Below are 16,329 nucleotides of genomic sequence, written 5' to 3'. Positions count from 1 at the left end.
TCCCTTCTCCAGGCTGCAGTCACTTCAGATTCAACTGACAATGAAGTACGATCTGCACCTCCAACCAGTGTAGACAACACGTTCAACTTTGATGCGGAGGCCATTGTCCCGCCTTCCTCCACGGAGACCGCGGCCTCCTCTGGTCCACCGTCCCCCAAGATCAAGGCGAGTCAGAGGCGCGGCAGCGTGCGGCGACGTAAGCGAGGTTTCGGGCACGGTATAACGTCCCCTACAGAGAGCATGCCTTGGTTTGATAAGATTGTCAGCACCACGCTGCTGCTGCGGAACCTCATTCATGGAGACCCGCGCGGATCCTTGGATCTTTCCGATAGCTTGACAGCGGTGATTTCCACAAGAAGTACCGCTCTACAACGGCTGCTAGTCATCACTAACATTGCTACTACTCTGAGCAAGAAAGAGGCTGTGAATGCCATAAAGAAAGCTTGCAGACCGAGTGGCGGTATTCACGACAGTGAGGTGTACATTCCAGAAATTGAACCACGCGTCACGGCTGGGGGGTCGCGCCTTGAACAAGACAGCGAAGGAGTGGACTCTAGGGTAAAGTCGATGACTGAGCTCCTACCCAGTGCCCGACAAGATAAACCGGAGAGGATTCTGGGTTATGCAGTGGTGGAGTTGAAGAGCGCAAGTCAGCTTGATCTTGTGCGGCAGGCTCTTTCTTCCAGTAAGACTTTAAAGGATCAATCTTCGGTAGAACCTAACATCGGTGTGGCTAAAGTCAACTCTGAACTCCTCATGGAAGGAACCAACGAACTTAGCGCTTTTGCTGTATTTGACGAGTTTTTAAACGCCAGGCTGTTCGATGTCGAAGGGGCAAAGACACTATCTGTCTCGGCCACAGGGGCGATGGCTGAAATTTTCTCAAGTTGTGGGTTTGTTGCGAGCAGTGTAGTGAAATCTGTCAGTGTAGATAGTGGAACTGAGACAGCTCTGTCGAGTACGCCTTCAGATTCACAGAACGTTGAACCCTCTGGGCAAGACAAAGTCATCACGGTTGAGAAATCTGTTGCAGGACCACAGTCCCAAGAATTTTTGGGCCAGAATTCGGAGCCTGTCATCAATAAGGATGCACATAGCGAAAAGAAGTCAAATCAAACCGGCAATAAGTCGTTATCTGAAGAACTGTTGACAAAGGATCAAATTTGCAGCGTGACACCGGGCAATCTGCTGTTATCGTTTTTCAACGCCGTGCGTCACGCAAAAGAGTCAGCTGTGGAACTTGTCACACAACTTTTAAGGGATCACGGAAGCCCCATCGAAGGAAGCGAGGAAAGAGCGCTCGGTTTTAAGGGGTTTGTAACCTGGGCGTTGGCCAGGGGCAGTCAGGATGTCCGGTCGATATGGAAAGGGCTTATTGCTTGTGGGTATGACTTGCAGTTCAAGAGGTAAGGGCTATTATCGTTTATGTTTGTCTTTCATAACAGAAGGGAAATCGTGGCCAAGGATCCATGAGTATGTGAATTCTCCCAAGCCTTCAATTCACTCTGGGTTGATTACAAATGAATCCCTAATTTTCACTAGTCTGTCTACAGACCCTGTATTTTGTCTTGATTTCGTCGAGATCGCAAGCTTAGAAGAATATTAACCCGGCGCGTGAGATGTTAACGAACCAAAACGCAAAAGGGTGGGGCTGGGGAAAGCTTTGCGGCCGCCCTCGCGCTCCGCGCGTGCATCGCTCGCGCGCTCGAAGAAAAAATAACTCATTGCAAAGTAATAAACCTCTGTTGACAGACTATAATTTCACATGCTACGTCATTTGGGCGCTTGTTATTTACTTAATCATATTGAAGCATCTACCAAACGTCTAGATTAACAAATAAAAATCCCTTACTATATGTTTAAGAGAACGCTAGAGGGAGAGTCGTTTTATGCAGAAATTTAACGGTGATATGTAAGTTTCAGGAATTCCTGCGGAGCCCTCGACCGTTTATTGCAATGTTTGACGTGATTCATGGACACTTACGGCGCTACGGGTTCGGCTTCCCGTCATTTTCTGACATTGTCTTTAGAGAGTAAACTTTTCTTACAGTTTCCTGTGAGTCAGGCAATATCTGAAGTTGGGAACAACACGGCAAACAACCTAATGCGGACCTGTTCGCTCGCTTGTTCCTTCGTTCTTTCGTCCCTTTTATTCCTTATTTCGTTTCTGCCTTCTTTAATAGTCGTTCTTTTGAGTAAATGTTCTTACTGACAAACCTGATATGTTGTTAGGTGTACATATTTTTTGTCGTCGGAGATGGAAGCAGACCATGCTAACTGGCCTCTGGCTCGTGACCACGCCCTTGTCCTGTATGTGGATACCCTGTGCCGCGCTTGGTCCACCACGCCTTCCCGTCTGATGCCAGACGAACTCCTCCTCTCCGAGGTGGATCTTACCAGCGAAGACTTCCATCTTCTTCAGGGTGAGCTAAAATAAATTTGTTTGACTCTTCGTTAGCCTCAGCTAGATAACAAGAGCCTAAATTTCACTCGGACCGGCGGACACAGCTTATGCTCGAAATGTCGTCTGCTTACATTTTATATTGCAGTTGAAAGTCTTAACTTAGACCTTAGGGACAAAAAAAAAGTTTTTATGGAACAGTACCCGGCACATGACAGGAACCCATAAGGAGGTTTTCATCCCTGATGAAATCCGTAGTGTGTGAGACCATGCGATACTGCTTATTTTATATTTAATGTGAGTGCACGCACTACCCTTACATTTTGTGTCGTGGCCTAGGTCTGTCCCTCCGGAGCCTTAGGAGTCGGTTTGCCTTCCTTAAGGCATTGAATTCAGACGTGGAGCGCCTGCTGTTACCAGTGACCGACCTGAGAGCAGCCGACACGTACAATCTGAGCACTGCTACCCTGCTGAGAGAGGGACGCGGCCTCCTGTTTTATCACACCAAGGTGGCGCTGTTGAATCACGTGCTTAACCACACGGCGCATCGCGGTGCTGAGGATTCGCCGCCTGAAGTCTCGTTAGATCCTCTGGAAGCTTTGGAAGGTGAGTTCGTAAGAATAAAGTACAGTGATCAACATATCGTTATGCTCTTACCATATTTCTTCGTTTTAGTACACCAGCATCTCTTTTCAATTCTTCCCTGGCTTCTCATGTCCCAAATTCGACCCGAAAGCCTCCATATTAATCAGGTAGTTGCACAGAAATTCGTTTAGTGTTTCGCACTGTTTGTTACGTGCGCGCTTTTCCGAGGGTTGATTATTAACAATAGGACTGCGAGCTGGAGGTGTATATCGGCTTAGTTATGATTGGCGAGGGGCAAAGTCGGTGGAAACCGTCAGCGACCAGTCTGATTTTATTTTTACCAAAACCCAGTGGCTGATGTATTTAGCACAGAATATCGATAAAACAGATTGTGCGCGCGCTCCGTGTGCCCTATGCCGACCAACAGTAAGTGCCTGCTTAGGCAATCTTATTTTAAGTTTGCCAATCGTTAGCCACTGGTTTGCTTCCTCAAGTCGCACAAAACCTGAAGCGGACGATACGCATTTGCTCCCTCAGTCATTTTGACGTCAATAGTTCTCAACAGGGTCTGTGTTTTATTTCATGGTTGTAAACTTTACTGTGTGTCATTTCAGCGGACAAGGTATCGTCAGCCGGACCACAGTTCTGTCAGGCCGCACGTGACATCTCTGCTCTCTCCTCTAGTGGACTCAGGGTCAAGGTCGCCACAGGTGGTGACCCAGTCTTCCCTCTTAAGGTTCAGCTCCGAGGAGAGCAAGTCCTGGGTTCAGGTAATAGTTCTTCTACTGGAGTGTTTTTAGAGTGACTAGCAGTGACAATCTAACCTTCTTGTTGTTATAGACCTTACAAATAATGATATCTTTTCTGTCTTAGGTGGCTCGTTTCGTCATTTCATGTGGCTGATGGCTCGAGAACTCCAGGGTACCCATGTAGGACTGCTTGTTCCATGCCCCAGCTCTGCCGCTAACAAGAACAAGGTGTGTTCAGTTTTGCTGTACAGTAACTGGGGGCTCAATTTGTAACCGTTTGACCTATTGTCTCCCAAACCAGCCTAAACCGGTTGAGGTGCGGTGGCCTCGTGGTTAGTGCGCTCGACTCCGGATCGAGCGGTCCACGTTCAAGCCCTGGCCGGGGACATTGTGTTGTGTTCTTGGGCAAGACATCTTACTCTCACAGTGCCTCTCTCCACCCAAGTATATAAATGGGTACCGGTGACCTTAATGCTGGGGGTAACCCTGCGATGGATTAGCATCCCGTCCAGGGGGAGTAGAAATACTCCTAGTCGCTCCATGCTACTGACCTTATAGCGCCGACCTTATAGGCCACTTGGCTCGTATGCAGACTTTACCTTATGGTTCTTGTACTACTTGTGAGCCTATAGCTCTTCTCGCCAGACGTTGTTTTGACAATGAACTGGGATGCCTTGACCTATGGAATTTGATTCGCTGAGGCAAACCCTGTAACTGGTGTTTAATAGTATCTTCTTCCTGTGTTTTTGATCGTAGGGTAAATTCATAATGAAACCTGGCCCCATGACGTACGCGGAGGAGAAGCTGTTAATTTTCTTCGGTCAGGTAAGACCATTCTTGAGAAGTTAGTTTAAACCTGTAAACTGAAAAGCATCCCCTCTCAACAACGGAAATAAAACCCTGGGATATAAACACTAGGGCCGGGTTGTTCAAAGCCCGTTTAAGCTAAAAATTGATTAGCGAGAATTTTGATTTCAGTTTTGTCTCTCTTTTTTTCGATGAGGTTTTGTGTTTAGATTGTTTGTTTTTCAGTTTTGAGTTGAATAATCTAAAACTACACAAAATAAAAGCAGTGAAAAACATTTATATACAAGAAAAATATATACTTCGGTTAACTTTTATTCATGGATTAGCGATAACCGGGTTTAGAATAACTCGGCGCAGGGGCCCGTTTCTCGAAGGTTCCGAAACGTTTTCGCACCCGGAAAGTGGTAGCAAAATCTCAAAGCCTTTGATTACAGAGCTGTCTTATTCACATTTTCTTAATATGAACAGAGGTTCTCTTCATACAAGGAGTTTCAGGGGTATAGAACTCTCTGTTTTTAGGTACAGATTATCTAAAAATGGCTTTGCGGGCCTGAAAAGTTTCTGGGGTTTTCGAGAAACAGGGCCCAGGTCTCTAGTTCAGACAAAGTGAACTCTAAAAAGGATGTGATTTCTTCCGGCGATAACCCGTTTACGAACCCAGCTTTAACCAATAGACTGAAAGAAACCGCTTCTATCGTAACGACTTACGACATTTTTTCACAGCTGTTAGGGATTGCATTACGATCAGATATTCCCCTCGCTCTGGATTTGTTGCCGTGCTTCTGGAAAAGCCTGTTGAACCTGCCGCTAGACCCGCATGACAATCTCAGAGAAACAGATATTCTCACCTACAACTATTTACGGCGCTTCTCAGAGGTGAGTTACAGCCTCTTTAAAATGCTCAGAAAACCATGTTGCTCCGATGTAGCCATACTGTTGCAGCAAGGTAGTTTTAAGACCTTATTATTGAAGAAACTGCGTAGCGTCCTTTAAATTACAAGTAAATGTTTAAAATATTGTTAAAAAGACGCTCAGTGGCGGTACAAGACCTTGTCGTAGGCTGTGATACGGGAGTCAAAATGTGAAAATTTTGTGGAAAATGTATATAGAGCTAACCACGAGATTGCGCGCTTTTTAACACAGAAGTGCGTTCCTCAAATTTTTTGCTCAAATGTATTGTTCAAATAAAATGGCACGGAAACTGCAAACTGGCTTGCTTGTTGTGTGGCATGGTTTGAAGCTGTACGTTCTTTGTCTTGTAGGTGGAGAACATAGAAGAGTTTCAGACGTTGTGTTTTGAAGCAGATCTGTGTCCGTACCGATTTGTTTACACATCTCTTGACGGCGAGGAAGTGGAACTGTGTAAAGATGGAGCCAATGTCGCTGTAACGTAAGTGTTCACCTCCACACTTAACTGTCTTATACCTGCAGTAACCATCAACAATCATGGTGAAATTTGCTGTTTTTTAGACGTAATAATACTTTACAAATACCGAGCTTAGAGAGAGAGGGAAAAAAAGTCTGCCTAGAGAAATTTTTGCGCTGCGTTGAAAGAGTTATCAACTTGAAGTAAACCACTGTTACAAATTCCAAATCTGACTTTAGAGTGTTGAGGCTTTCCCCAGCTTTTCAATTGTGCCATGGCGTTTAACTTCAAGTTGATAACAAAGTGAGTAAAATTCTGAACCTTGGTATTTTCTCAAACCGTCTTTTAGCGATAGTTGAGTCTGCTCGTCAAAGAGGATGTGTGAAGTGTTTTTAACTTCTCTTCTAAAGTTAAATCAAACAGGGACACGCTTGCGTATGCGTGTTCGTTAGATTTCGCTAACAATCAAGGACCCGTCACGTTCTTTGATCGGAGGGCCCTGCAGATTGAACCTTTGATCTGGAGCTTTACGTTCTGTTACCGTCTTTTCGAGTTGAGTTTGTCGTTCTTTGTCACAGATGGGAAAATCACAAATCTTACGTACAGGCCATCAGGGATCTACGACTCAAGGAGCTGCGGTGTGAGTCCCGTATGGCGGCCGTTCGCTGTGGCCTGTCTTCAGTGGTCCCTTTGCATGTACTGACGGTCATGACACCGCTGGACATGGAAATTCGTACCTGTGGGCAGCCTTCTCTTGATTTGGGGTTTCTTAAGGTTTGTTACACGTATTTCTCAGTTGTTCAACAACCTTAGTATCTCTTGTACTACATCATTTGAACAGGCTGCATTTCTCTGCATGTATGTAACTAATCCTTGCTTGTAATTTTAATCCTCCCTATCTGTGATTCTACGGTAGTCAAGCTCACTGATTTCTGCTTTCGTTCTCCAGGCCCACACAGCTTACGTAGCTGGAGTCAAAGATACGGATGTACATATCGAATACTTCTGGAATTCCATGGAAAGTTTCTCTCAGGTACCCACTTTATGAAATAATATAAGGTTTTCATCGCTATTATTCAGTTGTTGATAACCAAGAAAACGTCATTTTCTCGCTTCACATGAGTTTTTGCTTTATTCGTTCCCAGGACCAGCTGCGAAAATTTGTTAAGTTTGCCTGTAATCAAGAGCGGTTACCAAGCCGCTGCACGTGTCAGGATGGTAATCCCCATACAGCTGATGTACACGTGCCACCGTACCCCATGAAGATTGGTCCGTCTGACGGCAGAGGTAAGTCTTAGTTTTAATCGTTCTCGTTATGAGGATATATTTAATTGTTCCTGGGTTTGTTTAAAATACCAAACAAAACCAAAAATCCTGCACAGGACGACGAAGGGTGCCGTAAAAACTGTATTTTAAAATACGCTAGGGGTAAGGGGGCGTGTTTATTTTCAAAGCCTTAAAGGGAAGGGTGTGAGGGAGCTTATAGAGACGGGGTTGGGAAAAAAAATGGGGGCCCATTCAATCAACTACTGCGTGCTTAGTATTTTCATCGTCTCTTTCCTTTCTCTGTGGTGAACGGTTCATTTTGGTACTTGCGTCAATATCAACACAATTGATTTGTTGCTGCCCAGTTTCATTTTTTTTTTCTGGCTTTGTTCTTTACGTTTATAGTGTGATAAAACGTAGTGCTTGGCGCTTTCATTACGTCCGGGTTATCTCAACTTTCAGGTGCTTCAGACGCGCGCTATATACGCGTGGAGACATGTATGTTCATGGTGAAACTACCTCAGTACTCGACCCAGGAAAAAATGACCGAGAAACTCATATACGCTATCAACTGCCGTGAAGATCCGCTGACCGACATGACGTGAATCTGTTCTGAGGAATGTCAGGAAAAACACTCGCTAATACAAGGACTAAGATTTCAAGAGGAAGTGAAACGACATTTCACGACAATTCAATAACCTGCAATTGCGCGCGATGGCAAAGGAAAGACGCGGTTGAAGAAACCGCGAGGGGTATGGGGATTAGGAGAATGTCCCCTCTGTCCATTCCTCTCGCGGATAACTTCGCCACTCGTTTTCCAGGGTTCTCTGCCAATTAGTGTGTCAAATATATTGCGGATAGCCACCAGCTGCAAAGGCTAGAATACAAGGAAGTATTTAATAAATTGTTTTGGAAATAACCACAGATTCATTTAATATTGGTGCTGTGGCACAATTCGAGTACCCAAGTAAAATGACAAGTAAGGATGTAAGGCAATTGTCATTTGGTCTGGATATTAGTTCGGTAAAATATTTGTCTTAAAGACTTAGAGTGGAAGTTGCTTATATTTTTGAATACGCTAAGCCAGCCGATAATACATACTGTCATCTCTAACTTAACTTTTTATTCTCCAACAAGGGTAATTATTGGAAATGTATGAAAAACAGTTAAGAAATATTTTGAGACGAACCTGAGGAGTTAACAGGTTAAAAGAATACAAAACTGTTTTCCAATGTTATTTCTATTAGAAAAAAAGAACATTATTTTTACAATTGTTATTACAATAGGGAATAAAATTGTTGATTCACATAAAGTTTCTCTGGCGTGTTGTATGAATATTATTTAACATTGTACAGTTTGGATTCTGCTCCCGCTTTGAATGGCATGTTTTACCAGAGTATAATAGGTGGTTGTAGGCTTCCCTATTCTTTAAATAGCGTAACTGTTTCTTCCCCTGGTTGAGAAGAAAGAGAAACTACCTTTATACACACGTTTATGTGAGCTATCTGAATTTTGTAAATGTTCTAAAAATAAGAAAATCGGGGAAAAAAACTTACAAACGTTACATATTCAAGACGGACTGAACGTTTTCAATATTTTTTTCGCATTTCGCTTTATCGAAACTAGCTCTTTCAGAGTCATGTACTCTTTGTGCTAGAACAGGGAAATGAAAATTTGCCTGTAAAACTGTCACGTCATTTTCCCGCCAAAAACCATTAAAATCAAGAAGACAAAAACGATACGACTGTTTGGGGCAAAGTTTGAGGTCCATCGAATAAACGACCCAAAGTTTTTTTTCTGAGGGTGCAGCTTTAAGCCCTCTGCTGACCCGGGGTGCAAGCAAGTAATGTTTGCACAGAATAAACTGTTTATATAAATTTAAGAAGGCGTAGTACCTGATAAACAGTGCTTAAAACAATTACGGCCGTTACTAAATTTCTCATTTCTGGACATACGTGCAACTCTTACTGGCATTTAAAATTAGACCATATCCTGATGGCAGTCTCGACTGAGTGCGCACAAAAATTTTTTATCTGTATGTTGTCTTGCTGATGATAACAAATGGCCAGAGATTGAGCGCTCGCGTCAGAAAACGTTAGTTAAAATTTTTATTTCCGTAAGAAAAGACGGAAGGATCCTAGTAGCTGTTGTTCTCGACCTTTGTACCAAGAAATCAAAGATACGCATTTGAATTGCAAATAAAATTCTGCATATTAATATTCAATAATTCATCTCACACGAGGAAGGAGCGAAGCGAACGAAGACAATCTAAACGTCGTTCCGTTAGTTTTTGTTGGGTGAAGAAAACTGTTACGTCAACGTTGCTAGCATGGAGAATGGTCCATATCTTCATGTTGGATAGAGTCCTTCTGGTGAGGTTTGAACAAACCGAAGTGGAGTTGATGTTTTACAAGAACTTTGCTGCGAAACGATGGCCGCCAACACGTGCATATTCGATGTCGTGGAATCGCTTGCTGAGAGGTAATTAACAAAACGTTGTATTTAAGAATTACTTCAGTGGTGTAAACAAATGTATTTTATTCGTTCGCTATGATTTTCAGAGTAGATTTTTGAAACTACTGATAGGTTTGTAAGTCAAAGGGAAGTTCATAATATACCGACGGGGTGGGTGTGGAAAATTTGTGAGGAGGGAGGGGTTCGTCCTATTTTGGGATGAGAGAGAAAATAAGTCGGGTTTAGAGCAATGATGATGTGGGTTAAAGCTATGGGGATATTTTTATTTTAAACCCTTTGGATTTAATTATGTCAACTTCATCAAGTTTTTTCCATTCGTTTAGATCTGGTAACTGATTTTGTATTTATCGTGCACGTCACACTTCATGTATTCATGTAGTGTCCATCTCTCACCAGGCAAAAGCAAAGTCACGCAGACATGACACAAGCAGGAAGTCATCAAACGAACCTAGGAGAGGACAACTACAAGATAATGCTCCTTGAAGAGGTTAGTTCAATTTAGCATTTTGTGAGGTGGAAACATATCCCAGGATAACACAATAGATAGAGATGCACTGCGAACTCCCAAACTGATTCATTTTTGGGGACAATATTTTAATGCTATAAAGAAAAGATGGAATCACGTTTATAAATGTTTTAATATCCTGTGATCCTGCACTGCCAGTCAAACAAATTTTGTGGACAGTTTTACAAGCCTCCTTAAATCAGTTTCGCACATTTATGGTGAAAGTTATATTAAGAAAAGCTGACATGTTTATTGAATAATAGAAATTAGTATATTCTCAGCTCCGACTATTGCATTTCTAGCTCTCTGATTGGCTCAAAAACTCCGACTATGAGCCATTAGTCGGAGTTTTACCTTATATGGAAAACAGTGCGCCAAGTTTAAAAATTTTCCGCTCTGTAAAATTGTTGAAATAAAAATCGGCGGCAAAAACCCGATTAAGAATATACTAAAACAATTATTCCATTCGACCTTGTTGGATATGAAGTGATCATAACCAACTCGCGCTACGCGCTCGTTGGTTATTTATCACTTCATATCCAACGCGGTTTCATGGAATAATTGTTAAATGGCTGAGAGGGAAAGCAAGGACTGTAATCCATCAAGTCTCGATCGATTCGCCGATTGCTTGAAAGATTTCTTGATTAATTGACCGAAGCCTCCTTAAATCAGTTTCGAACATTTATGGTGAAAGATTTCCCTCGACAAGCTGACATTATTGAATAATAGAAAATGGCTGAGAGGGAAAGCAAGCACTGTAATCCATTAACCCATTAAATCTTCACAAATCATTTTTGATGCTTTTTAATGTCTCGATCAATTCGCCGATTGCTTGAAAGATTCATTGATTGATTGACCGATAGTGTGATTGATTTAAGACTAAAAATTAAAGGAATAATCCTCCATTTTGCCTCTTTCCGTACATTCGGGAGTTGTTTTCTTTGTCGTCTATCTCTCGCAGTTAATCTCCTTCGACCCTGTTATTGGAGTCAACACTTAACGCGCTCGACAGGGTACATGGCAGAGATTTGGCGTGGCAGGCAAATTCATTTTGTTCTTGTGCTCTCCCACTTCTCTAGCCGGAGAAACAATTTCTGTCACTACTGACGAATACGTTCAGTCTTGGTAGGAGATTAGGGGGGACTTCTTTCTCTATGTTATGTACAGTTGCTGTGAAATGTTAATCTAACCTTCCTTAACTTTTTCTTGTATCAGGCCTGATGCTAACGTGAGGACATAGGATTGGAGAGGATTCTCAGACATGGATGGAGGGTCACAAAGACAGACGTTAATAATTACACTGTGGTAAGTGTTATAACATGATAAATATTTCAACCTTAGCGCGTCGGTTGTGAAATGTAGCTATGAGTTTTGCTTGCTTTGCCTGAAAAGAGGCAACCCCTTTGGAGGTGTGGCACAACCCATTCGCCTTCTATTCAAGACCCTTTGCTGAAAGAAGGGATCATTTCCTATAATCGATTTGTATTCCATTGCCTCTAGATGCAGTAAAATACACGGCCTTATATAACCCTATGTTAATCATACGGTTGAATGGAATTTTTCCTTTGAGCATAGGGAAGAGATATAAATGTCCTGAGAGCTAAGAGAGAATGATTTTTTTTCTTAATTGAATGCAATTTGCTCCACTTTTCTCAAATCCATGGGTGGGGTAGAGGCCTAATGGTTTAGTGTTTCACTCCTGACTGACAAGTCCGGGTTCGAGTCCCGGCTGGGTACTTTGGATTGTGTTTGCGGAAAGACATTCAGCATCACACACAGTCCCTCTCTCTCCATTTGGTAATGGTAAACTGCTGGACAATAAAATGCTAGGGGGTAATCAGCAACACACCCCATCAGCAGCGCCCCATCAGTAGCACCCCATCCAGGGAAATCAGCAATACAAGTGTTTCCTTACCCTAGTAATCAGGGATGGGCGCGCCACCCAGCATAGCATTGAACTCATATGATACTTATCCCCCTTCAGGCAGATGACAAGCATGGATCGCAGCGTGAAAACTATCAAGAGCTTCTTCAGAAAGGAGGACAACTTCGGATCACGTAAGTCAACGAGGTTACCTGACTAATGTCTTATTCAAGCTGTAGTTCAGGTTCTAATATTGCTGAATATCAATTCAAATAGTTCATGAGATTAAATTTTATCCGAGGCTCCATTGCTTTTGTTTAAATGCTTTTTAAATTTGAGGTCTCTGAAGTAAAATTATTAAAATTTGAACAAGCAGTCCGCTATAAAAGAAATAACACTTTCCAAAGTCACGCCTTTCCGATGCAAAATGTAAATTTAGAATGATAGCAGTTGCGGCAAATTGTTGACGCTAACGCCGCGTGAATTTAACGCACTTCAGAAATGGAATGAAACAAAAATATCACAAGAATAAAAGCAGTAAATTTGTAACGCTTTTGAAACCTTCATAGATGAAATTAAACGAATTTAATCGGTTACGGTCGATGAAAAACCGCAAGTTATTTGATAGTTGTTTACTTTTCAAGCGACATATTTGCAGGACAGTTCTTTCGTGAGATAAATCGTATCGCCTCTTGCACCGTTTGCAATGAACATTACGGTACGCTGAATTGTCCATATCATATCGATGTTAAATAGGCGGTCATCTTGACTGAGTCAGAAGTTGAACAAAGAGTTACTCCTGTAAACGGTGCTTGGCCGTAAATTATATTTTACGGTGCGAAACCAACAGCTATTATGCAGCTCTAATTTTCCGAAACGAGTTTCTGATTTCTCGTGTTGTTCTTATTTACAGGGGACCGGATCATGGATCAAGAATCAAGAATTCCGCAAGTAAAAGACCAGTTTAATGCTCAGGTAGAATATCCGAAAACAGTAGGCTTCAATTAAATTACAATTTGCTCGGAAGGACTCTCAGCTACAATTGTCTCGTTTGGTTTTATTTTTGTTAAGACCACTGGGAAAGACCGTAGTTTAAATTGTCCTGATTTTTCAAAATTACCCAGTGTAAAGTTTAGAAATTTGCTTAAATTTTTTTGGAGGTGCAAAACAAAATTATCTAGATTTCTCTTATTTCAAGACTTCTCAGAAAGAATAGCTGTACAAATTTCCTGTTTGCAAGATGGTTTCAAGCTGTTTACGAAATCTGAACTTCTTGTGAAGTTGTAGAAAATGTCTTAGTAAAAGTGCCATTAACTTTTTTGCTGTGATTATTTCCATGCTAACATCTGTTTAAAAATTTTTAATTTTCCCGCCAAAAAACTTAGAAAAAATACGGGCGCTTAAAATACGCATGCGCCAATTTTTTTTTCGAAATATAAACTTTAATTATTGTCAATAAAGTAAACTTGCTTCTTCTCTGGGTGTCTTTGTTATAATACAGTCAAGTCAATAAAAGCAATACTTAATATAATGTGTTCTTGGTGATCTTTTATTATACAATTAAATCAAGTACAAGTGTTTCACATTTCAATAAGCTTTATTCAACTTAAATGTTCTTTAATTAGTTAAGTAATAATCAGTTCAATTAATCAAAAAGGTGTGAAGAAAAAATTTGCCCTATATATACTAAGACTTTTGGCGGGAAAATTGGAAAACATTTGCACAGCGTTTCCCCTGACAACATTCTCGGCAAAAAAATTCAAAATAAATTCCCTTAAAATTTCCCGCCAAAAATATGTAAACACCACCGCGTGCAAAACATTTTCTGGCACAAAGAAAAAACTTCCAATTCTTTCTAAATTCAATTTTGGATGAAAAAATATCTCCAAAATCCTTAAGTTTTACAAATTTCTTGCACGAAATGGTGTGTACATATAATAAGACAGGCAACATGGCAAGGTATATTCTGCTCTGAAAAATGTATCGTTCGGCTTATCGCGAAAATATTTCAAGTTCTCGATAATATTTCCAATTTTTTACTTCTAAACTACTTTTCCTTGCCATGTTGCGTCTGATAAAAGACCTTTTAAAGCCGACAATCTTTGTAACACAGGAAATATTTAACTCTAAGAAAATCTACCCAACATTTGAGACATGCAGGTTTATTTGGAGTAAAAAATTCAAATTCTGTAAGTTGTAGCAGTGACATGGGAAAATTAAAGTGTAATTTTTGCCACGAGGGCTCAGAAATATGACAGTTGGCTCCATGCCTTTTGTTATGTAATTTTTGAGAAAACATCTTGGCAGAATTCAGAATTTTTCAGGCAATAAGATTAACAACTCAAAGCTCCAAATTCAATTCTTTTACTTAAGTTCCTATGGATACTTTGTCCTGTGTTACATTGATCGCCGATAGAAAAAGGTCCTTTATACTTAATAATTAACTAAGAGCTTGTGATAAAACGAATGCCTGGTTTAACAAACGGACGCGTTGTTTTTATTTCACCTTCCTACCAAGAATTTTTCTGCTAAAAACACGCGTGTAAACATAAACAACAAAACGTTCTAAGTTATTCAGACCCCAGTGAAGATATCGAAATCAGTTTGAAAAACAATTTGAAAATTTTGATCCTTTGAATTTTCTTTTGATCCAACGTGTGCTAAAAATGGAAAAGGAAATCTTTTGCAATGATTTTGTAAATATTTAATCGTGGTAAATTAAGAAAATAAAATTATTTCTCCTGTTAATTTAGAAGATAAAGGAACAATTTCTTTGCTTTAAATCTTGAAATCACAACAAGAAGTAAAATAGTTTTGGAGCAGGAGAATACTTGCATAATCTTCCCTAAATTTTGTGACAGGGCTGTTATTTGCTTACATTTTTTTGTTATTCAACTTTGGCAAACATGAACTCTTTTTTGTCATTGTTTCAACAGCCAATCGATCCTTACATAATGTGATGTTACAAATATATCTCCAAAAACACGAAGTTCGAGACACTTTTAAGTAAAACATAGCAGGAATAATGTTACCGAATCCTTCTGGTTTTTCTGTTTATCTGTACTCTTGATTGTGAACAAGTAATCATGATTTGTTGTTTGTCAAAAATTATCTTCATTTTGAGGTCTGTATAACTGTAAGCTCCGAGTCATTGAAACCGTCTAAATACTCCGGAACCAGGCATTATGGTTTTATATACCAAGCCCCGAAACTGTAAGAGAACACAGGCGCTTAGCAGTCCGTAGGTTTTCTTAACTATATCAAGCCAAACAACAAGTCACTTCCTGCCGTCTTCGCTGTTTAAACTCAAAGGCGTACTGTAAGAGGGGCCCCAATTGTCAGTCGACAGTGAACGACACCATATAAACGAACAATTCATACGTGAACAAACGAATTTCATTTTTCTTTTTTTAATTATTTTTAAACCGATCAGAATAATGAAACTTTTTTCAACATTTCCTCGAAATATTTTGCTTTAAATGATTTGGAATTCCACTTGTGGCAGCGATGCAGACAATTACTCAAAATTTTCATAATCCAATAATTTTTTTTTTCTTCGTTAATTATTTTAAACCAACAGGATAATGAAACGTTTTCAAATGTTTCTGGAAATATTTGTGTTAAGGATCCGAAATTTACCGAGCAAAAAAACAGACTTACACACCATAATGTCACAATTAGCTCGAGAGTTGATGATGAAGCAATCCCGTCCTAAATTTAAACTCGTGCGATCAATCAATTTGGAGAACATAACTTTACAATCTCTGAAAGAGTCTTAAAGGTTCACATCTTCGCAAGAGACTGAAAATACGTTTTCAACGTCATGTTTAAGGTGGATTTGATATTTGTAGAGGAATTTAATTTCCACGTGCCAAACTAAAATGCAACTGAATTGGATAGTATTGAATTTAGCCAAGACCCCTCTTTAAAGTAGGACTTTGAGTTCAAGAAAAATTTACGATAGAGGATTTTTCCATTGTAACTTGAAGGTCTGTTCTCTTGTCAACAATAATTCATCAGTTGATGGAGCAAACATGAGAATATTTGAAAGGTGGCACTGTCAAGTTTACGAAAAAAAATTCGTACAAGATCGAAATCACTTATTTTACTTCAAAGTATTTGCTACACTTTTCCTTTTGTCCAAATGTGAGCGAAAAGTGGAAAAGACCTTTTGCAATGATTTCGTAAATATTAAATCATGATGAATTGAAAGAATTCCTCTCCTGTAAATTTAGAACATAAAGGAACAATTTCTTTGCCTTGGATCTTGACATCAGCAAGAGAATCAAAATAGCTTGGAGCAGAAAATGT

The 16,329-nt window shown here is 40.5% G+C and overlaps 1 protein-coding gene and 1 long non-coding RNA gene across 2 annotated transcripts in view; both read left to right on the top strand.

Moving 5' to 3' along the window:
* LOC145463844 (putative E3 ubiquitin-protein ligase HECTD4) overlaps positions 1 to 10,203 on the top strand; it is a 54,440-nt gene extending 44,237 nt beyond the window's left edge. The window contains exons 38-49 of the mRNA XM_081447636.1: positions 13 to 1,406; positions 2,233 to 2,423; positions 2,741 to 3,007; positions 3,601 to 3,756; positions 3,860 to 3,963; positions 4,492 to 4,560; positions 5,266 to 5,418; positions 5,805 to 5,932; positions 6,487 to 6,682; positions 6,858 to 6,941; positions 7,054 to 7,195; positions 7,637 to 10,203. Of these exons, the coding sequence (XP_081303762.1) occupies positions 13 to 1,406; positions 2,233 to 2,423; positions 2,741 to 3,007; positions 3,601 to 3,756; positions 3,860 to 3,963; positions 4,492 to 4,560; positions 5,266 to 5,418; positions 5,805 to 5,932; positions 6,487 to 6,682; positions 6,858 to 6,941; positions 7,054 to 7,195; positions 7,637 to 7,779 (3,027 nt within the window). The 3' untranslated portion in view covers positions 7,780 to 10,203. The remainder of the gene's footprint in view (positions 1 to 12; positions 1,407 to 2,232; positions 2,424 to 2,740; positions 3,008 to 3,600; positions 3,757 to 3,859; positions 3,964 to 4,491; positions 4,561 to 5,265; positions 5,419 to 5,804; positions 5,933 to 6,486; positions 6,683 to 6,857; positions 6,942 to 7,053; positions 7,196 to 7,636) is intronic.
* Positions 10,204 to 10,732: 529 nt separating this feature from the next.
* On the top strand, positions 10,733 to 13,128 carry LOC145464173 (uncharacterized). The gene is made up of 3 exons (XR_014041402.1): positions 10,733 to 11,459; positions 12,139 to 12,212; positions 12,932 to 13,128. It is a non-coding gene; the product is annotated as an uncharacterized LOC145464173 (long non-coding RNA).
* Positions 13,129 to 16,329: the final 3,201 nt, after the last annotated feature.

Source organism: Orbicella franksi, chromosome 12, assembly GCF_964199315.1.
Source record: "Orbicella franksi chromosome 12, jaOrbFran1.1, whole genome shotgun sequence".
NCBI classification, from domain to species: Eukaryota; Metazoa; Cnidaria; class Anthozoa; order Scleractinia; family Merulinidae; genus Orbicella; species Orbicella franksi.
This window is presented reverse-complemented; position numbering and strand designations above follow the sequence as displayed.